This window comes from Electrophorus electricus, chromosome 12 (assembly GCF_041902795.1).
Source record: "Electrophorus electricus isolate QZ-2024a chromosome 12, ASM4190279v1, whole genome shotgun sequence".
NCBI classification, from domain to species: Eukaryota; Metazoa; Chordata; class Actinopteri; order Gymnotiformes; family Gymnotidae; genus Electrophorus; species Electrophorus electricus.
In genome coordinates, this window is record NC_137508.1 from 9,996,509 (window position 1) to 10,020,394 (window position 23,886).

At 39.0% G+C, this 23,886-nt stretch overlaps 2 protein-coding genes across 2 annotated transcripts in view; both read right to left on the bottom strand.

Annotated features, from left to right (window-relative positions):
- Positions 1-61, bottom strand: part of marchf8 (membrane-associated ring finger (C3HC4) 8) — a 57,012-nt gene extending 56,951 nt beyond the window's left edge. Inside the window, exon 1 of the mRNA XM_081724776.1 lies at positions 3-61. The gene's annotated coding sequence lies outside the window, so the exon portion shown is untranslated. The remainder of the gene's footprint in view (positions 1-2) is intronic.
- Positions 62-8,910: 8,849 nt separating this feature from the next.
- On the bottom strand, positions 8,911-23,560 carry zfand4 (zinc finger, AN1-type domain 4). Its single transcript, XM_027022769.3, has 10 exons — positions 23,080-23,560; positions 21,669-21,973; positions 17,498-17,573; positions 17,060-17,127; positions 16,619-16,805; positions 15,153-15,300; positions 13,547-14,683; positions 12,950-13,004; positions 10,906-11,023; positions 8,911-9,895 (listed from the first exon to the last, which is right to left on the bottom strand). Exons 2-10 carry the CDS (start codon positions 21,850-21,852, stop codon positions 9,760-9,762), a joined length of 2,109 nt encoding a protein of 702 aa, XP_026878570.2. The 5' UTR covers positions 21,853-21,973; positions 23,080-23,560; the 3' UTR covers positions 8,911-9,759.
- Between the last annotated feature and the right edge of the window lie 326 nt (positions 23,561-23,886).

The following is a 23,886-nucleotide window of genomic DNA, read 5'->3' on the forward strand; positions in this document are numbered from 1 at the left end:
ACAGTATACCCAATGCTTTCTACATTCTGTATCCTCAGTGGATACCATTGTCCACCTGGAAACAGAAAAAATAAATAAATCAAACTCGATTTGTTAAGCAGCGCACAGCTCCAGAAAAGCAGTGATGGCAGTTCCAGTCCATCACATTCTCAGAATAATGCTATAGTCTGTATCGTGCTTCGTCTGCATAACAAAGCCTGTGGCTGCTTTAAATCTATTCATGTGATGACAGTCACATCAGGCTCCCGCACTTTGAATGGAAACTACTACTTAAATATCTTTGGACTAAAAATAAGTTACACTGGAGACAAACTGTTAGACAAAGAAACCTGACGCCCAAACCTCTAGCCGGATTTCTGCTAGGATTCAGCCCCAACACGATCCTTGCTGGAAAAAACAAAACACGGGAGGTGAAATTGCCCAGTCACGGAGCTGCAAAGAGTGAGATGAACACTGGAGGCCCTTGGCTTTGGACAGCATCACAAACAGGAGGAGGAGAGGTCAAGCTGAGTGGCTGGAGCTAAAGTACATGAGCCCATTCTTTTGTCTGCTGACCACTGATAATAGAATAGGCAAATAATCTGTGTTATGGGCAGGGCAAGGTTAGCTCAGACCAACTCATGACATTTGGAATATTCAGTACCATACAGCATTCGGGAAAGCCCGAGATAAGAGCATTAACGCCAAAGGCAACAGACACTCTCTCCAACATCATTTCCCTTGGTTTACAGCTAGCCTACTCACACTGGCTCATCTTTGTGCGCGCGTGTGAGACATAAGCAAGCCTGGGTGTAACATTAGTAGACAAAAGAATTTCTGTGTTTGCTGAAAGAACTCCAGAGCATATGAAGCAGAATTCTTTTTGCTTTGAGGCTGCAAGGCAACAAGGGGAGAATTCTGAACTTTCCTTTGATGGCAAAGAAATTTGCTCAAACCTCAAAATAAAAAAATTAAAAAATTAAAAAAAAGCTCCTCATTGATTTCAATGATGCAATCAAGTCAGCAAACAAAATCATAAATTAACTAATCAAAACTGACCACAAATCCTTCTAATACTTGTAAGTCTGTATTTCACAGTCATAAATGCTGTTCTGAAAATCTATATGCCAAGCAGTACATTTAAAGCTTTGACATGGTCACGCCTTTAAAATGTGCATGTGACATCAGACACACAGGACAGAGAGTATTAAACGCCTGGCTTCTTAGCTCATAGGGAAAAACCATCTTCTCGTGTAATTAAAAAGGCTGCTTCTTTACACATCAGAAGGAAAAAAAAAGAAAGAAAAGAACCCACTTCTGCATAACTATTTAGCTGAAGCAAAACTCTAAAGTACAAGGTTTTAAAATTATTCTATTAAACTGTGCCGTTTTCCTTTGGAACGAACTACGTAAACATTTTTGTTTAATGGCCCGTTCTCATGCCACGTCTGAGATCTAGGGCAATAATTACTACAGACTTATGGTATGAAATCAAATCACCGCAGATCACATATGATCAATACCCATTAACTGTATAGAGCTGTGTTTACCAAGCCAGCAAAAGATCTCTCATGATGCAGGACTGCTGGGTTATCCTTACTTTCATAGTAAGTCATATATCCATTCGATTAAGTTTAGCTTGAACTAGACTGTTTCCTTTTGATCTAGGCTAAATTTAATATGTAAAAGTAGATGACATGACATCTTAAAATGTGTGTCTAGCCAAGCACTGCACTTCCTGCATTACAAACACACACACAAGTTAAAACTAGACAAATCACAAAGAACAGGAATGCATCAGAAACTGCATTCCAGGATGTTATGTAACCTTACAGGCAGACAGAACCCAAAAGAATGTACAAGCTCGTGCAGGCATCTTAAACAGAGAATGTTTTCGCTGATATAGTGCTGTTATGTTAACAATATCACAAATGTGACATTCAATCGGTGATGTCTTCACAATAGAGGTTTTATTATGTTAATTAACTGTGACAGCAAAAATACTGTATATTTGATTTGACATGGAAAAAAAAGCTTTCACCAAAACATGCAAAAAAGTGACTAAAATAAACTGACATGCTGTTCAAGAGAAAGTTGAATGTAGTGAACAGAATACTATGTATACTGTATTATAGTAACTTGTAGAATATAGCTTAGAAAAAACAAACACACATCTATACTAACCAGTGAGTGAAACAAAAACTAAAAAGATTCTTCTCATGCCTCACCTACACATACACACAGACACTGTCGATAGCCTTTCAGCCAATTTCCTTTAACGTGGGCATGTTCATTTTGGCTATGGCACAGAGCTATATCCTGTATGAAACAAAACTCCTAGGCCTTCTATATTGAAGAGTTCAGAAACTTTGTTATGAAAATTGAAATTAAAAGGCATTCAAAGTGCAACATGATCACCAATTCAGTATACTTGCAAAGCACAATCTAAGCATTACTCTGATAAACGCAGTTACATGCTAATACTGAACAAACACTGGGTCATTATAAGTTCCCAAAGAGAGCTCTGGACAACACTGGACATTCTGATGATACTGAAAATGAGTACTGTAGATTCAGCTAACCTCATCACTCAGGGACACTTCCTCTGAAAGTGAGAGTGAAGCCACTGGCAACAGACTCGGGAAATGGACAGAAAATCTCAAGTGAACAAAGAGGAAGGGACATCAGAGGGCAACAGCACACTCAGTGCAAGCAATGCATGTTGACTCACAGTGCCAGTGTACAGAATCTCTTTCTAGAGACTATCGAGGAGCTCAGAGGAGGCACCGATTCTCTCAAATTCCCCCAAACACAGAGCCCTAAAGCGAAGACATTCAACTCATTTGTACAATAAGAGATATTTACAGCTGGCAGTAACATGGATGGATTCAAGTCAAATCACTTGTGGGGTCAAGCCGAGGTAGATTTTAAGATACGGAATAGGCTCAACAGGGTTGAACATTTGGAGTTCACTTATATTAACAAGGGCACAAGATGTTCCAACCTAGCCAAAGGCAGAATTTTGAACAGTGCCACATGTGGCCTACCTTGGCTAACATGAGTCACAAAAACTCCAGCTGTTTCTCAGCTTCAGGAGGCATCTGAGGGCAAAAGTCACTGCGATACCGCTAAAGCAAAATCAGTGCAGGAAAACCCCGTTTTTCCCACTGCCCTATCAATCACCACTTCGGCCTTTACCAAGGGTTGGACTTTGCTTCCAAACCTTTACATTTTCTAGGTTAACATCCTCCCTTTTGCTTAACAGACCAATGAGAATTGTGTTGGCAGGTAAGGGGGTGGGCAGCAAATACTAGTCCCAGGAGCATTAAAACAAACCCCTGATGATTGGACTGAATAGCTGAGGTCCAGAGTTATGCAATTCTGCGTTTCTCATTTTTTCCATCATCTGCTCAGTGTGGGACACTCTAGCCTGCTCACAGCTAAGCTCACTCCAGAGCACCAGCACCTCGGCCTTCTGATATATGTGGCTGAGCCGAGAATTCAGAGCTTTTAGACGGCAAGGGTACGGTCTGTGGTATGGGCACAACTATGATGCAGATCCCCCGATCAATCACTGAAACTGAAAGGGAAGATCCAGGTTCATGTTGGACCCTTGGTTCCCTGAAGGAATGAGGAGGGATAAGCCCTCACACTTCTAAATAAATTTACTAAGCACAGACAGTTAGAGAAAAGAAACAAATAAAAAATTACTTGCATCACCTTAACAAGATCTGTCCACCATTATTAATATTTAGATAGAGAGAGAGAGAGAGAGAGAGAGAGAGAGAGAGAGAGAGAGAGAGAGAGAGAGAGAGAGAGAGAGACAAGCACAAGGATCCTACAGATCTTTGTCTTGTTCCCAAACAGAATAGCCAAACAGAATATGACATTGGAATTAAATTTTTTATAAACATTTTGTGAAGCAAAGGATGCACAGGGCCAAGCATGCCAACAAGATAAGATGCAGCTTTGATTATTCCCTACAATACTGACAAAACAGGGCTTCCACCTCCAGCTAGCCTTGAAATAAATGACAGATTCTGCATCACAGAAGCAATACATTATATTCTGTCACTGTAAAGCTCTGTGATGGCTTACCTACTGCAAAATTAATAATTATTCAACACTTAATAAAAATGCCTTCTGCTTACCGACAGAAACACAACCTTCATATGGTTTCCTTGAAGACTTGGTTTCTTTTTATAGCAAAAATATACTGGGCAGCAGCAACTGCAAGCAAATTTTTTGCTACCCTATTGGCTGCTTTTCCATTTATATTAATCGCTCTGCAAGGTCATTAAAATCTTGTGTTTCTGGGTATTTGTTCATAACCAAGCCATTGTTACTGTTGCATAGGAATTGTCAACTGACTGGGCAAAAAGGAAGCTTTGTGCGGTACTAAAAACTTGTAAGTAGGAACATTATCAAGTAATGCGGATGTATTTAGCAATAAATATTACCTTGCAAGTCAGTGACAGATACTGTTACTTTACTTTATCCTATTAAACAAACTAGAGTAGAAGAGGTGTCTCCAATTTAGCTTGAGTATTGTGCCACTGAGCACAGCCAACCTCTCTTTCATGCACACGAGTACAGAGAGAGGAATTGGACTCTATGTACAAAATCATCATGTCACTAGGACAACACAACTGAGCCTTTAAAGGGATGGCACAGTTGTTCTCAGAGACAGCATGCAACAGGGTCCATAGATCTCCATACTGTCCCTAAACAGGGATGTGTTGATAAAGTGACCAAGGTTTCACAACACAGTTGACCTGACTGTAAGCTGGTGCAATATAAGAACATCCATCCCAGCAGTTTCCCTTCCTGTGAAATAAATAAATAAATAGAGATAGATAGATAAACAAAAACAAAAACAAACAAATAAATAAAAACAACCCGTTACCTTTCCATTGTATCAAATTTTGGTTGAAGGTGGGAATGACGTCACCAATCAGCTTCACAGCTGGGCGAGACAAAGCCTTCAACAAACCTTTAAAAATAGTGCACATGGTATTTTCAACAGTGCGTGAAATCGGTCAAAAATCTCAAAACACTTGGTCACTTATTTTCAGCACAGGTTTCTTATATGCTAAACAGGCTCAAAATGAAAAATTTGTATACTATGCCAGTAATACATCCGCATTTGAAAACAGCATGAGAAAAACGTTAACATTATTGAATATATACCCAAAAGATGGTATCTACCCTCTTATACCCAAAGAGGTTAGGAATGAATGTTGTGTCTACAAATGGACAGGACCACTAAATAAGTCCCAGAATGCAGAGTTATTCGTAAAGGAGAGGCCACAATAAAGGAACAATAAGATGACACAGCAAGAGGATGTTAAGCAAGAGATTTCCAGGCTGCTCGGCGTTGCACTTTCGGAAACCGAAACAAAACTGATGGAAGCAGCAAAAAAATATAAATTAAAGTGTTTAATGATAAACGCACAGACAACTTACTAAATATTAAAGGGTTACTTGAAAATATTTAGCAACTTAAATGCGATAACAAAGTCATACAAGATACTAAGACGAGGCGAAGCGCATAGTTGGTAGCGTAATGTAGTGATACGCGAGCAAAACCTGCATTAACCAGCAAAACAAGTGAACTAGTTTTACAGCACACTGCTCGTTCCATTTGACACACTCTCGCTAATATGACCGAAATGTGCTGGCCATGCCCATTAACGTACTTCAGAGATTATTCCATGACAAAGAAATGCCAAACCTGACGAGACACGAATGCATAATAATACTACTAATAATAGCAATAATAATAATAATAATAATAATAACATTATTATTATTATTATTGTTTATTATTATTATTATTATTATTATTAACAACAACATTGCAAAAAATAAATGCTGTCATTATTACTGAAGATAGTAGGCTACATACATGGATGCGTTGTAATCCATAACCCACGACAAGCATGCATCGAGGTGCCGCAACACCGAATCGATGCGATTGTGGGTTTGGAACTGCTGCCATCCACTGCGATCCTCGATTTTGTTAGTCGCGAGTGACCCCACACTTTGTGTACAGCTGTAGACACGAGTACAGACTATTTTGGCTTCAGTGAGTGATGATAGACTTAGTCGGCGCGGTCACTAGATTGCAAAAGGCATCGTATGTCTTTGGATGCGTTGTCTCAACAAAACCCGATTCGATATTCGCCTACTTCGTCATGAAACAAAATGAACTCACCAGGTTCAGACATTTGACTTTTAGAAGCATAAATGTAATCGAATCGCATATAAATATTCTAGGCTATTTGCGATTGGAAATAATGTAATATTTGTATTAGTAATTAGGTACGATAATTTCAGTGCAATATTCCAACAATTTTCTCACACACTATTTTCTTTGACTAGTGTAGTGTAAGATAAGGTAGATAATTATTAGGATAAAAGGTTTTACACACCAGATATTTTACGAACTGACCGACTTCCTACTTAAAATAAAACTAAAGTGTGGGCTTTGTGTGGTAGACTATTTGAGCCATTCGAGTCTCGTAACGGAGAAGAAGGCAAGTTCTTATTAGGAACATCATTACCGAAAAGCAGTAACTAAATTACTATGCTTTAGAGTGGAAATACAATGCCAAATTCAAAATGACACGGGGTATAGAAATTCGGATATGCGATTCAAGCTCTATGTTAGAGAGTAATGCCTATAATTTCTTGCTGGGGAATTTTAGGATGTTTCGCGTCAGCATGTCTAACAAAAATGGATAAATTAATCTTCCAGTGTATGGTCACGCTTATTTAAAATGATTTTACTCACCTTTTCCTTGTCCGGATTAAAAGGCGATGTTTTGTTTATTTCATAGTCCCCATCTGATTGCATGCGTCATGTCACTGACTTCCGCGTTAGTGGAGGTGAAAAAAATTGAAGGAGAAAAAAATCAATGGAAGAGGGCATGCGCGTCAGCTGTGCCTCCTATCAACCCCAATTGTCTCTTATTTTCTGGGTGCGGTGACCTCCTATGTCATTTAAACACAAACTCATGGAAATTTCACTGGTCATCTAATTTGTTACACTAATTGGAAGGTTCACCTTATTTAAATAAATGGTTTTACTGTGTCGATTATTTGGTTGATAAATTGAATGTCAGATTATAGTGATCTCTATTTTCAGATATAAATACAGAGACAAAATCAGGAACTATTGATTTTAGAAAGCTTCCTTTCGTGTTTCTTGGAATTCATTAGTAGCTCATTTGTTGTGTATGGTTACATTTGCAATTCTCTGCCTTTCTCATTGAGTACCCAGGCACTTCTGTGTGTTTGCATTGTGTGAGCCACAGGAAAGGAAAGGCTAAAGGCCATGTGTTGGGCTTTGGAAAAGTTATTCTTTAGATATTCTTTTGAACAATAGGCCCAGTTCATTATTATATAGCATTTGTCAGGAACGGGTATTTTATGCAAATGGATGACACATGATTCGCTGTTCCAAAAAGAAAAAAAGATGCTTAATCATGGTGAAGGAGTGGATGTGTAGAGATTAACCTGTTAGGCAAGTTCTTGTTGCCCAGTTTTTCTCAAACATGTATCTGCAGTAGGCATCCAATTTCATATCAAGTAAGCAAGTAAAACCAAAATCCAGTTTGTAGGGGGGATTTGTTATTTGTTCCATAGTTTCATGGTTTAATGGGTCAATTCATGCTTTATGTTGCACAAGAGTAGAATCCTAACTGTTAAGAAATGGCAGAAATGGATACTTTTCATTTTTAGTTTAATACAATAGTAACTGATTTGGGTAAATTGTATATTTTAAAGAGCTTCTGACAATGCTTGGCTGGGTTTATGCAGTAAAATAAGTGTGTAGCTAGAGCACACTCCCTCTGAGCACTGCTGACCTTCTATGAACAATGCTCTATAATGTCTCTTGGTTTGAGAAAGGATCCTGTCAAACAAAGAGAAGTCCAGTCTCCCCATCCAAGGTTTTAGGTGGGGTTTTTTTCTTTGCCAAATGCATGTTCCATCTTTCCCACCTTTTTACAACAAAAAGTGATACAACAGGTTATTGTCTAAGATTACATCCTTGTTATCTACTTATATAAATTTTAGATTATCTGGATTACACAACATAAGACTTCCCCACAAGGAACTTGTGCATGTAATAACAAAGGCATACATAGTGCCTAAGATGATCAACAATGGAGTCGATCATTTGCAGAATCTAACTGCAAGGAATCGAACTGTTAACTTTACGTTTGCATTCAGAAGCACCAATACAAACCTTGCAGGTCAGATGAACATAGGGAAATGCTCTTGGACACTGCTTATTATTTTTGCAAAACACCTTATTTTGAGTATAAAATTAATCAATCAATACACTTTCTTAGCCATCATTTAGGGTCTTTAAGTATAATGAATCCATACAATGTTATGCTAGTTTTAGAGTGGCCAAAAATTGTTCACATATTCAACAACATGAAGGAAGGTTTGAAAAGGGAGTCATATTTTTTAATGTAGAAATGACATGCTCAAGGGAATGCTTCTGAAACCATGTCTCAAGCAACTGGTGTTGGCATTGTCAGGCATTACTTTAAATAACAGCCAGATCTAAAACAAAGAATAACTAATATATATATATATATATATATATATATATATATATATATATATATATATATATATATATATATATTAATTTATTTATATTTATTTATTTTTTTTTATTGAGCCCAATTTGAAATATATCAGGTAATGAATAGGGTTTCCATTGTTTTATCAAGGAGAGGTAGACAAAAAGTATTTTCAAAAAGTACGAGGACAAATTAAAGTATTTTTTCTGCCTCTCTCGATATAAAAGCATAATATATATGTGGTGGTGAAGCAAAACATCCCCATATTCATGCATCAGCAAGTCTCCAGTTCAAAATCAAATCAATAAAACAGCTACAGAAACACAGGTATTTTTATAAGTTTAATCTTCCAAATAAATACTGAAAATGTTAAGCATCGACTGCTGACTGTGCTTTGTATTCAAAAAATGATTCCAAAGTACAAAACAGAACCTTCACAATGGCAACCAGCTAGGTGTCAAATTCTACCATATCAACCTCTCCCCAAAATTAATGCTACGAGGCCATACTGCATAGTGGTGTTTACAGTTCACAAACATGTACACCTTGCATTCAAAGTGAAACTCAAGTTATAGAGATCCTCTTTTACCATAAATGTGTGACATCTGATATGATGTCTAGAGTGGCGCAAGCCTGACCAATTAAGAGAAAGGAAAACATAAGATGCCTGAACTGTTGGATATTGGGACATTCAATCAACATAACACTTCATCACAAAGACATTACAGTCCATTACAGTCCGCTTCCTCTCAAGAAATATACATTATTTCTAAAGTGCATCTCTCAAAGACTTGTCTCATAAAAGGTATCTTTTTTTTTTTAAACAAAACAAAAATATGTATACATATATATCTAAAGCCATGCATTGTGTTCATTTAAAATTTTGTAGTATGATGGAAACTTGTTTAGAAACAACTTGGGCTATTTCTCATGCCTTGTTCTATAACGTTTCTTACAATAAGACAACAGAGTAAAAAAAAAAAAGATCATGTTTGTGCAAAAGTAACTAACAACAACAAAAAAAAATAGTGTGCTACTTTAGTTTTCGTTTCTACACATAAGCCCTTGACATTTAAGCAGAGTGTGTGATAAATGCACAATCTGGTGGTCAAGGTCATGTGCTTTTAATCACTCATGGTCATCATCTCTTTCCTCTTCTTTTGTCCATATAGTGCTTTCATATTTTGGGCAGCTTTTGTCCACTAATGATAGGGTTAGACTCTTGTAGAAAGCGTCGACCAGTACTTTTGTAGTCATAACTGCAGTCATGGGTCTCTGCATAGCGGTGCATGGAGCAGAAGTTGTTGCCACATCTTAGGAAAACAGAGGAGCATCATCAGGAGATATTTATATATATTAAAATGTATGGCGATGAAATATGAAACTAGCCTAGCAAGGCAATGATAGATCCTATAACATCTCATTTAAATTACTGTCAGATTATATAACCCTACAAGATACTACAATATACAGATTGAAAATCTGGTAAGTAGTCAGATCCTATTAGAGTGGTCAGTTTTGTTTTCCAGGGACATGAACACAGATAATAAGCAACCAGAAGTCAATCATTAACAATGGCGTATCAGTTTACAGTACAGACAGTTCAGAAAAATGAGATGTTCTTTGTTTTTCAGGATTTGGAGTGATTGCAACCAAGTCTCACTCTTCTTAAACTTAGATTCTATGGGCATCATCACTTGTCTGTTCTGTCAATTCAACAAAACTCAAGCCATGTATAAAAAAAAGAAACGTTTCAGTTTTACTGGAAAGATAGGGCATCTCACAGAGCAAAGACTGAAATAATGCTGTTTAAAATTTTATTCCACAGTTGATGCACATGGTTCTGTGCATTAGGAGAACTAGCGATGTAGATAATACAGAGGCCAGCCATGGATGGCACACCATACCTGACAATGCCAAAACACAGAAGTATGTATTCACAAAGCTATTGGAGCAGAGGTACTGATCCTGGACCTGTTTTATTCTGACTACGCTCACTATAAACAGAGGAGGAGTCTGATCCCACATCGGTACCCCTGCTCAGAGCGCTGTGTGGAATACAGCACGGCATATTGTAAAACAACAGAAGTCCTCTACAAAGGACTCTCTAGGGATGCAAGATCAAAAACGTGTGAGACAAATCCTGTGTTTGAAAAGGAATCCGACTCCACATATTTAAAAGGTCCACAAACTTTACCGTTCTGATCAAAACACTCTACATCATATTGCTTAGAGTAAAAGATCTAGTCTATGCAGGTTCAGTAAGAAATGCTCAAAAGATGCAAGAGACTAACAGCTATTCCCTGTGGTCTAAGATAAGTACCTGCAGTCGTAGCTGGTGGCTAGCCCAGTCTTCTTCCCACATAGGAAGCAGTGCTTTGAAGTCTTCTTCTTTGTGCCAACAGGGGCTTTCACAGGAGGGAGGTGATATGTTGGAGTGCCTAAAACATTATAGAAAGCAATATCATAAGGAAAACTCCAGTATATTCAATATTGAAAGCCTCACTGAAATAAAAAATTGGTGGAAGATGTTCAAGATTCTAAGATTTCTTGCATCTTTTTAAACATTATCCTGTAGTTCAGCCATCTCCCAGTGCTGCAGGTTTATTTCTGGTTTACCACACTACCAAAACACATTAAATCAGCAATAGCATCTGCTTGAACTACTGGCCATGCAACCTCATGCTGAATAATGCAATAACCTTCTGACTTCATCTACAACTCCCAGACAACCATTCTGGTTGGTACTATATGTGACCAGCATCACTGGGATAGGACTGGAGCCCTGCCATCTTTCCCTTCTAATTGTAGTATGGTCAGTTCTGCTGTGGAACCCAAGCTACATGCAACGCACTGGAAATGAGAACAAGTTCTCAAATGTAGATTTCACCTCTGAACTACAGAAGCAATACCCACAAAAAAGCACTTCACAAAATCACAACAGTCAGTCGGGTCGCCACATAAAGTCATGTTTTAGATTATACAGTTAACGAGTCACAAAGTTACAAAGTGAGAGAAGCACACAGCAACATGAAAAAGGAACGTTTTTGTCACAACACTGCCAGGAGTGGCACTAGGCCAGGTGCTGAGACATGAGACCGGATTTGTGGTTGCATTCTGAGAGCCATCAGTTCTGATCCATTCAGCGACAGACGTGCCTCTGTGCCACTGACAGTCTCAGATATGACAGAGCACTGGAGATGGTGCAAGGACACTGGCAGCAATGGTTCTGGGATCACGGCAGAAAACCACGAACACCAAAAGCTGAACAATGTTTTGCATTCAACCCACGCACCCTTAAGACTTCTTCATTTCTGCAACCCTGAAGTATTAGTCTAAACAGTTGGTATCTTGTGGGCTATTTTATATCAACTGTGCATCCCTCTGACCACAACTGCTTGTATGAGTGTGAATTTGAGAACAGGTACATGTGTTTTAGCAAGGGGGGCAGAGCTGTGGCAGGAGAGGTGCAGATTGCATTCCCTGTTGCTTGGTTTCTATCAGTAGTCAGCAGCAGTTCTTTTTTGAATGCTAGTGAATAATTAAAGTCCTGCCACCCCACTGCTGGCCCCATACAACATGCATCAGTCCCTATAAAGCAGTACAGTCCTGCCCCCCCATCACAGGTGAGCTCAACTCACTACAGGAAATCCACACAAAGTAGTCAGTCACGAAATACAGCTAGAGCCAAGCTGGACAGCTGTGTTTCATATTATCTGTTTCATCAGTGTATTTATAAACTCTTAAATCCTATCTGATACATAAATAACTACAGGAGGTGATGCATTTCACTTATTCATGTCACCGCTGGCTCAGACCACATCAGGTCACCTCTGAAGTAAGGCACTTCAGGAGAAAAATGAAGCCAGCCAGGAGGCGAGAACTCAGTAACTTTCTGGCACCCTCGACATGAGGTGCTTAATGCATCCTATCATTAAGATAATGAGCCTAGCAGTAGCAAAGATCATTTCAAGGCCTGAACTGTGCGGTTTCCAAGACCGAGAGATTCAGCTCGTCAGCAGCCTCCAAGGCTCAAGAAATGATAAGGCATTCCTCCCAATGTTGTTCAGTGTAGCATTAAATAGTTGTCTGGGATGCAGAGCAATTGGGCAGCATGTGAAAGAGGGGCAGAAAAATGTTGAAAACAGTCACAGCTGGAAAAGCATCACACACTTGATTCCCCACATAGATGACGCACTTGGCAAAGAGAAGCTAAACAGCCATTTTACAGCAGATGACAAGGAGTGCTGGTGGACGTGATGTGGCACCGGAACACAGAGACATGGTGTACTAGGATCATTGCATTCTATCTTATAGATTCATCTCTCCCAATACACACACCCTGATTATAAAGTGTACAACCTCACCTAGTCTTTTCACTGAAGTGGAGGGTCCACTTGATGAGCCTAGGATTCCTGATGGCTGAAGGGGGGGAAAAAAAAAAAAGTTTTGTAAAACTATGGAATACTGGTACTATTTGAGCCTTTGTAATGAAAACCATATGTATCCCCTTTTTGTGTAATCAGTTTAGTTTTTGTAATTTTTTTAGAACTTTTATTTTTTTTTACAACTTTTACATTAAAATTACATTCAAATGATAAATAAGTGTTACCTTGCTTGATTCATGAGGGCATTTAAAAATAAAACTTGCAATAATGGTTTACATTATTGTTTTTATATTGTAGATTGCAGAAAAACAGTATATGGACATGCATGGTTTTTCATTGCAAGAGCTCATTTATAGCCTAGTGTGTATTCCTGTGTGAGTGCAGGCTGAGAGGCATAATTTTGACATTAGTCCTAAAGTGCGGTTCTCAAGAAATCCATCGGTACTATCAAAGATTTGAACAAAATCAACTTATCAAACAGAAGCGATCACATTTCCCCTTCCACTACACTGAGCTCAAATAAGGCTGAGCTCTCTGACGAGAAATTCAGGGATATACAGATACAGGTGTCCTCACCATGTATGCAGCTGATGTCTGCATGGGTGATAACCTCCGCAGCAGGTCCTCTTGCAGCAGATGGATGCTGGCTGGCAAGGGAGCTGAAGTGCCACACAATCTGCCCAGCGCGCAGGGCCCTGCCAGCGTCGCTTCACTGCCAGGGCCAGCCAGTGACGCCAGCAGCGCAGCATTCCTCATGCAACCCAGCTGCTCTTTGGAGGCCTTGTTGGCTGCCGTAGTCATATCCCGCACCTCGCTCTTGGAGATCACTTCCAGACGCTCGCCAGGAGAGGACACACTGAAACTCCGCAGATGCGTGGTCTGGGGAGGCGTGCAGGGCGGGGCAGGAGAGCCATCAGCAGGGGCGAGGAGTGTGCGAGATGGGCCGGGCCGCAGGGAAGTCCCGGTGAACTCAAAGGGCTGAGGCATCTGTGGAGGGATAAGTGGCTCTGCGGATAGGTGCAGGGAGCTCAACGAAGGCCCTTCATCCTGCAGCATCTTAGTGCCCATCGGCCACGTGCTCACAGGGTCTGCGCCAATGGCTTGGGAGAGCAGTGGAGCTGTTGCCACTGGCTTGGCCATGGGTCCTAAGGAGTCTAGTCTGGCTTCCTGCTGAGCAGACACATCTAGGCTAAGTGGTTCTGGAAGCTGGCTGTTGAACGCAACAGGTTTGGGTGACTCCATTAAAACTGCATCTTCCACTAGAGCTACTCTGTCACTCGGGGGATCTGCCTCATCTTGACTTGAGGGACTGGATAGGATGGAGAGAGGTGGGTACACACAGTCCCTCATAACCTTAGACCCAGCCACATCTAGTCGGGAGACTTTGGGAGGCAGCCTAATCTTCCTAGGGGTGGGATTATTCCAAGGCTCCCCTTCTTGAAGCATGTATATGCTAGAAGTTGCCAGTGCAGGAGTAGCTCTGCTAGAGGCAGAACTCCTGTGCGGGACGACAAGCATGCTGGAGGGGCTGGCAGCTGAGGAGGGGGTCACAGGTTGCTGCTGGTCACCAGTTGGAGGTAGATGTGTTGCAGAGGTGTGGCCTATCTGAGGAAGGACCCGGAACATTCGGTGGTGGCGAGCAGAGCCAAGCGAGCTACTGCAAGGCCGCGGGCCAACTGGAGGCCTGACTTTTAACTTAGCAGACTTCTTGGGCTGAAAATCAAACCACACCACACATACGACAGGAACAAAACAACACACAATGCATTTCTCTGGGATGTGTAAACATTTACACACACACCATCATCAGTCATGGACTCAAATGGGGACTCAAGCCCAATATCTAGGTTTCCTCTAGATATTAAATGCACATAAATACTTGCAGGAGAATCCAAACAATTTGTCAGGATCCTAATGACTACTGAGTTAAGTATGAATAACGAATTCAATGTGTCAGTGTGCTGAGCTTGTAGTTATCAACCGGGTGTTTTAATCAAAATCACTGTGGGCTTGGTGACACTCCTGCAGACAGCTGGAAAACTGCATTCCACTGGGTCTCCTTTAGAGGCTGCTGTTTTATATGCTGAGCAAGTACTGATTCAGTAGCACTTAAATATAAGAACATCAAAATAAACACATCAGAAAGGTTAAAGAAAAATCTATAAATTTCTGTTTTTGGTACCTTTTTATTGAGGTTCATATTCTCCATCTTGGCTTTGAGCAACTTCATTTTGTTCATGGTGATGGAGTTCTCCAGTGTCAGATGACTAGAGGAACTGCCAACACCCTCTTCCTCTTCCTCAGTGTACACATTATGCTGGGGACCACCACTGAAATGATCACCAACATACAAGCACAAATCCTTTAGCATAAATCCTCAAGCCTGTTCAGTACTCTTGTTGTTTTCTAGATCACTGCAGCAAACACGGTTTCATACCAAATTCTGTACTTCCAAACCGAGTGACTTAATCCTTCCAGATTTTTTCAACAATTTTTTTTTATTAGTTCACAAAGTTTTTCTTGTACTGGTTTAAATGACAAGCCAACTGCCATTAGGATTGCAACTACATGTTTATACATGCTTATACCCCAGAGTTTATATGACAAAAGGTAGTGAAAATTTGTAATAGCATTAACACAATTCAGTGTAATATGCTAAAACACTCAAAAGCCATTACTGGTGACATGACGTGTTGCGATGTAGTGTTATTGTTTACATACACTGTGCATATGCAGCAGTTGCAGTCTGATTATAATATGTTCTTCTCAACAAACCTCCACTAGAAGTGCTTTGTCTAAGACATGGATCAGTTAAACCTCACTTCTGAAGCTATGACTAAGCTTATCTAACTTCAAAGGGCAAAACTGCTATATAAAGCTATTCATAACCAAAACTGTCCTGGTCTAGACTAGGTCTGTTTGAAGACAAACATTACTAGAGCCTCTGGCAACCCACTTACCATTCTAATACTACCCTGCCAGCTATGAAAAAAAAATATTCTAGCTTTTGGACCAATTTGATATTCTCATTTTCCCTCAATTCACAATGCATGTTCACCTAAGAGGAAATACATTATGTAAAATAACATTACAGTTGCAATAATCAGCAGCATATTAGAGACCGCTTGCAGGTGAACAGTCAGAGCACAGAGCATAGAGAAGGGTCCACCACCCAAATAACGCTTGTCCAGCTATAGTCTTGAATAGAAACTGGTCAGCCCTGGTGGACAGAAACTGACATCAAGTAGAAGAAAACTGATGACCTATGTTTTGTAACAAATGGAGTATACGAGTATACATTCACAAAAGGTACCTATAACAACCTAGTTAAGTGGTAATAAGTGTAGGTACAAAATATGTATTTCTAATAAAATGGCTGTTAAGTGTATATATAATTTAGAGTGAAGAGAATGAGAGAGAGAGAGAGAGAGAGAGAGAGAGAGAGAGAGAGAGAGAGAGAGAGAGAGAGAGAGAGAGAGAGAGAGAGAGAGAGAGACAGAGAGAGAGAGAGAGAGAGAGAGAGAGAGAGCCAGCCAAGTTGGCCAAGTTATAAACAATTAGCTCCTGGACACATCTGTTTCTATCTAAAAATTAAAGCAATACATGGTTCCTCTTAACATGAACTGTCTCTTTTTTCTTTGAACAGACCTTAGTGACTCAGACACAGGTGTAAGGGTTCCATCTCCACGATCCACAACCCGGAAGAAGTTGAGCTGGTCGCCCTCTCTGTATACCAGGAAAGTAACCTGTTTATTAGACAGAGACTTTTCCCACACCTCATCCTGTCTTGAATTCAAGCAGTCAGATGCATCTTTCACCGAATCATCCACAGTCACTAAAAAGGAAAAAAGATTTGGGCTTCTATGAAATATCCATCAGCTGATGAGCAAAACAACCCTTTATCAATCCATAATCACATTTTAAATGACCATCCCTCCAAACTTTAGAACCTACAGTAATACCAGACATTCCATAAACCTCATTAAAAAAAGCCAGACATATCATCTTAATCAGTAAATTAGCTAAATTCATGCTTCCCAGCTTTTTTGTATTGCTATATAATAAAAGTAGATAGTACTGGTCAGATACCTCGTCTGGTATTGATAGGCCCACCCCTCATGGCAAGGACCAGCTTAAGAGTGCAGCCTTCTGCAATGCTGAAATGGCAGTCAGTCAGTTACTGTCACCCCAAGCAGCACCATCTCACAAGACCCATCAATAATGTGCAGGAATTTTAATGAATTACCATCTCATTAAAAAATTCCCCAGACTATAAACTCTTCTCTTTATGCAACATAAACAACATTTACAGACATGTGGCACCCAGCAGCAAAACATCTTTCCACCAACCACCAAGTGGGGAGCTAACCGGCAAGAATTTACCATCTGCAAATTCAGTCTGAGAGAACATTTCGGAATTTGAGAACTTCACTTGATGTGGCTAACATTCCAGTAAACACAATGAAATGCCTTGGTGCCACGTTGTTCCTAATCAATGTAAAGTACTGCAGAAAGGAAAATAATTACCTGTAGTCATGCAAACAATACTCATCTTCAAGTTCCAGACTGTTCCAGATCAAATGCTGCTGGGTGGCTGGGATACCTAGAGAGAAAAAAATAAAAAAATTAAAAAAATAAATAAATTTAAAAAAAAAAGACATAAGGAGTCTGTGATAACCAACATCTACATTGCAAAATACCCAAAAGTGCCACTGGGTAGAGTCTGACCTTGCTGATAGTGGAAGGCTTCTGAGAATGGCTGTGGGCAAAACCTCATATTATATACCATTTGCAATAACCACCTTGTACAGTGCATTGGATTTTCACTTAAGGGTGAACTATGCAGCAAACAGCAGCATAAATAAGAAGAGATAAATAAAACTAAAAATAAATTTGAAACCATTCAAAAACTGCACACGTATCTGTCTAAACAGCTCTCATCTAACCTCAAGGCCAGTAAGCATTATAAAGAGCGTGAGAGACAACGAGAGAGAGAACCAAATTTAATAACGAACAGGTGATGCTAATAGGCCTTTCATTGGAAATTCATCTGAAACATTAAAGAAAAAAAATAGTAAATGAAATCGAGCAAAGTTCCTCATAATGTCTCCCAGGTTTGACATGCAGAAGAACAAATATGACTCAGTGCTGCCACCTTCTGTAGCTTACATACAGTATACACTTCAGCAGAATGATACAGGGTGCTCTTCTGTTCTCATTTCTGCCAAAGAATATGGGCCATTTTTGTTAAACAGGTATATAAGGTGGTTATTGCCACTTTTGTTCTTAGCATCATTACCTTCACATAGGCTGCTTTTAAGTGCTTCATCTTCGTCTGGCACTGAAGCTAAATTTGATAATAGCAGTGGATTTACATTTTTAAAGAAATTTCCTGAAAAGGGCTTATTTCGGTAACAACTAGTTTGTTCTGCATAGTAGCATCTGAGCACAGGGATATAAGACATCAATTCTCTGCAGCTCCTACATCTAAGTGGGGCAGAGTAGAGGTCAGGAAACTAAAGGAAATAACAAATGGGGGCAGGGTAAATGAATGACATTGCTTGCAATACCCAGTTTATGGCCAGATTTTATCTAATATATAACAAATACAAGAGCAACATGAGTCAGAGCACCTCAATATATGAGGCCAGGATCAGTCCTTAAAGCATACTTACTCACAATCAATATTTCTTGCTGTGATTAAATGTGCCAGGTAACACTGAAAAGACAGGGCTCACCCTAATTTACCTACCATCAGGAAGAAGAGCATTACAAACTGGGGAAGCCATCATTTTCCTCTTTTACCATAAAATTGAACTCTGTTTATTTACATTTTACACAATATGTCACCAGTTTTCTGGATATAGATCAAGCTTGTTCCTGGAATATATTACAGCACCAGTGTAGATTTTCATCATATCAGGTTGTGTGTTTTTGGTTACCAGATGCCAATGATTAACTTTTTTGTTGTTTAAAATGAGTCCTTGCTCACAGGTCTCAGCTGTTTCTACTGACAAGCAAGTTTGATATGGGCAGCCAAATATTTGTCTTCCTTCACAATTTCTTTTAAGCTTCATAGTGCCTTTCAAATCTTAAAGTTTAGATGCATTAATAATAATAGTACTAAGAAACATCTTTATTTAGTTCAAACACTATATATGCTGTTTAATGTGATGTTTAGATATAAGCAATAAAATACCACACCATAATAAGCAGTCTACTTAACACAATAGCTTTCTCACAGTGCAGTCCATTTTTAAAATGCTTATATAATAGCTGTTAGAACAAGTGACAATGACGAGACTGAACTCAACATTAATTATTGTAAAACTTTCTACTACTAGAAAGTGTGCTACTCTCTCTTGCTGTGTGGCTCAGTAACGTTCTACTCAGTAGTTCAGCATAACTTCTCAAATAATCCATAAAATAGAAATCAAAAAGCCACACAGGACTTTTAAATCAAGAAAGAGTTCACTTTTCCTGGGATAAATAAATAGATCTGTTTGACTTGCAAAATACATTTGTGCTATTTCTGAGAAATAGGCTATGTTTGCGATTAGCAGTTCTTAGTACTTGCCTATGAATAAATCACATCACATCACAACACACAAGCCTTCTTAGGTTGCATGTGCATGACTACATGTCATTTGCCAGCACTCTCAGAATATTCAAAATAAATATTTCACTCTATTTTTATTTTTGGCTCAGAGAGCTCAACACACACAACAGAAATTCTTGTTTCTTATAACATTCATTTGATGAGGAACAGAATATATAGCTGGAATAAATATGTTGAAGCAGCCATAATACTAAATTGCATTAATTGAAACTTGCGATTTCTCACTTATCACAAACTTCAAAAACCATGCATGCCCAAAATACCAAATAGCTAGACCATCAGAAGTGAATGATTTTCATAAAATGGAAAATTATCCATATATTTATACATTTTGTCAATACAATTAATAAAATAGTAATGTTTCAAATAGTGGGCAATCATTCATGACAGATTTGGCATTTGTTTTTTTTTGGGGGGGGGGGGGGGGGGGGGCTCTGTCTAATCCCTACCCTGCCAGCCCAAGCCTTCAGAAATGACTGAGGTGAGATGAAAACCATAATACTGTGAGATGGATAGACAGCTTATATTTTGCAAGATGCAGTGGGCAGGGCTTTGTCTCACCTATTGTCCTAAAACATGCCTGATCATGCCCTTTAGCTGCCACACACACAGTCCTGGGATACTATAAACCTCCACAGACCGCAGCCTTGATTTCCAGGGACAAGATCACCTGACGTCTCTACTGTGATACCACCAAATTCAAAACAGAGACTCCGCAAGACCACAAGGATACTAATCAAAACTCACTCAGAGTTTTTCTACATAGGGGGTCCATATAATTTTTTTTTTTTACTGTTTCTCTTTTATTGTAAAGCATCCTTGAGTCCATGAAAGGCACTTAATAAAACATTAATATTATTATTTATACTAACATATACACTCAGGTATGGCGTTTATGTTAACATTATTGCTTAGTCAATGTAGAAATCTTATTAGCAAAATAATCCCTTGACTGGATAATTAACAGTGCATCATCAATTGTTCATTTGTGTTCCTTGCTCATAAATAAGTGAAATAAAACCACATTAGTAAACTAGTATTAAATTACAGAGCTGCAAAACTACTAGAAAAAAAGGCTGCTGACACAAAAGATTCACATTTATGAGCGAGACAATGCAAAGACATACTACATAGCACAGTGTAACTTGCTTAGTTTTGGCAAGGAGTGAAGGAGAGAGCCAAGCTTGCTACAGCAAGGTAGTAGACGTGTGCTCAGGCTGCAGGCTGTCTGACACCTACAAGCAAATCAGAGCATGAGGCTGACAGGCAGATCTCCATGCATCACAGTCTGGCACGTTTACAGACCCATGTGCACTATAGAACAGCAACCCAAGCCAATAGTGATCCAAGCCAATACTCTGTATTCCCATTCAGGAGGCAAACTAATGTTCCGTCTGTGTTTTTCACACTTATCTGTAAAGTGTATAGTGTTAATCAAGCACACAAGCAGAATACAATGACTTGCTAAAGAAGAAAAAGAAAATAAATTACTGCAGGCAACTGAAATCAGCTCACTATGCTCATCTCCCTGTGAGACAACCAATGCTCATCTCTTTTTATCAGAGACAGGAAAGGTGTTTCAAAATAGCAAATGTAACCTTTTTCAAGGAAGCATAGTGCAATATTGCTTTTTTTCCCTCAAGAGGTATTTCTGATGATTCCAAGAATTCATTGTATTTATAAGACTTAAGTCAAGTTTCAAAGAGATGACAGAACATTTGGTGGTAAATGTTAGTGACTTAGAAATGCCAGTAAATGTATGCTTGTTTCATTACAACTAGAATACAAAGCTCTGTTTGGACTCATTAATAATAACAGATGATAATAAAGGATATTTGGTTACAGCTTCATTATGTATGGTGTTATTCCATAAAATTATGACAAGTCATACCATAATTCCCTCTGTACATAGCCAGACATAAGAACACAGAAAAACTCAAGCAAACCAGGAAACAAACTCGCTTACACCTGATGACAGCCTGCATTGTGTAATTTGCTGGCAATGTCAATGTCACCATAATAAAGCAAACCAATTGATTAAAAAGGCCTATAAAAAGTTATTTATGAAAGCAAACATACCCTCTAGGCGCTGAATTTTGGCTTTGACCGAGATGACCGTCTCAAATGGAGAGACTCGCAGCTGGAAGCAGGTCCCTGTCAGAGTCTCTATGAACAGCTCCATAGTCTCATAGAAGGGCAGCTTGTAGTGGACAACCCCCAAGTTATCATCATTGAAAAATGGTGGCTCCCTCTTGTCAGCCATGTTTACATGGAGAGGCAGGCACTCAGGAGGAGACTGAGATTACTTCTGCCCACAGAGGAAGATTGAGGGCTGTGATCTCACTACTACCTCTGTAGACACTCATCCTGTAAAGAGTTCTATGCTGTTGAAAAGACAAAACACACGGTTTAATAAAAACTGTGCAACAAACACCACAGCATGAATAAAACTGCTATTGATTGACAGTTTAATATCCCTAAAGGTCTGTTTGCATAAAGGTGTGTACAAGCAGTGTCTCCTTGTTATAATATCTTTATAAATAGCTTGTACACACTAAATGAGAGCCAGACACATGCCAGTACAGCTAATCAATGTTTCTTATTTGGTTTTTGAAAGCTGTACTCTTGCAGAAAACACTAAATCAGGTGTGGATAGGGTTACAAATGCTGGAAGCTCACAAATTAAATGAGAAAGGGTGATCATACAAGATCAAATATTTCCTAACAAAAAATCTAATGGATAAAAATTCGTCAGCAAAGACAAGCACTCAGAAACTTGTTTAATAATAGCATACATCAGCAGTAAAATAACAGTACCCTGAAACATTTTAAAAATTACGCACACAACACTTAAAAACCTCTCCTCACTAGTGATTTTTAGCGTGATTTTTAATAGTGCTATAGGTAAAAAGGTTATTGATATTGGAATTAAGGTTGGTATCTAGTTAGCTAATGTTTGCATCACTAAAGTCAACCCAAAATAAATGATCAACTTTGAGGACTTTTCGCCACTCTGCCTGCACGTTTAAGATGGGCTATGCAGCTGGCTAACCTAGCCAAGTTAACCTAGCTACCTAGATTAGCTAACGCTAGCTATCTTGCAATGAAAACAGCTGGTTAGCTACATCTTTAAAACAACCAATCATATTATGTAAAATTAACAACAAAACAGGAACCAAAATATTTTTATGTAGGTTAAGATTCTAGCTAGCTACCTAATGCTACACACCTATCTATATTTAAAAATCAAGAACGCTAACGTGAGTGACAACATTCATTCATCGAAACAGAAAAATAGCTAAGTAGCATTCTATCATTTTACTTTGTAGCAACTTTGAAAGACAAGCTAGCTAGCTAAATTGTCTTCTACAGGAGGCTGAGCCAGTAACTCAGCCTTTACAAGGAACAATATTGTACTTGTATCAAATACAGTAAAGCTTTACTTAGCTATACATAAACTGAATTAAAGACCGTTAACGACAGCCCTTACCTTGACGGCAGCACCATCGAAGGAAGCTGCAATCTAATGATTTAGCTAGCTGGATGGCTGGCTAGTACAAGAGTTTAACTTGGCAAAAGTACTTCTTGGACGTCCCAATCGAGAAAAAAAAAACAACGTACTGAGAGTCAACTCCACAAAAGTAAAAACAAGTCAACAGGAAACAATGACGAAAATATTAGCTAAAGTAACCTTACAAGCGTTCTGCTCGCTAGCTCGCTAACCTAATTACCTACCTAGCTACCAACTGTTTTGTAGCATACACGAGCTAACAACGAGTATCGCTACTGATGCCAGTAGGTCTCTAACTGATTTTTATGAGATGTAAAAGACGTATTCTAAACATGATTTATTTTTATAGCGTTCCTTAAGAAAACATTGTTATTTTTTAGGGCATCTTCTCTACAAACCATACACCTCTTAGTTTACCTCAGGGACGACGCTAGAATCAGCCTATTTTTGATACTTTGTGACTGACATAACAGAAACCCTATGACGTTAAACTTTATTTGAGGTCAAAACATTCTACTATCCAATAGAGGCAAAGAAAAGGTGGGGTTAGGTTGCATTGGAACGATGTTCTTGGTGTCTCCCGGATGTGTACTCTGGTTTCTAACAACACAACCAGCTACCATGGGCAGGCTACCTGACACTTAGAGAAAATGGATAAACTCAATCCATTTTCATTCTCCTCAGCGAGAACAGTATTTTTTTAGACAGAATTAACTAACGAAGTTAAATAAATATATATAAATAAATATTTTCCGTGGTATGACAAGTAGGCCTAATCATACAGTT

Coding starts and splice junctions, on each gene's coding strand:
- zfand4 (XM_027022769.3), bottom strand. CDS start 21,852: ATGGCTGACAAGAGGGAGCCACCATTTTTCAATGATGATAACTTGGGG. Junction 17,128..17,497: donor TATTGTTTGCATGACTACAG/GTAATTATTTTC, acceptor CTGCCATTTCAG/CATTGCAGAAGGCTGCACTC. Junction 16,806..17,059: donor GCCTATCAATACCAGACGAG/GTATCTGACCAG, acceptor TTTCCTTTTTAG/TGACTGTGGATGATTCGGTG.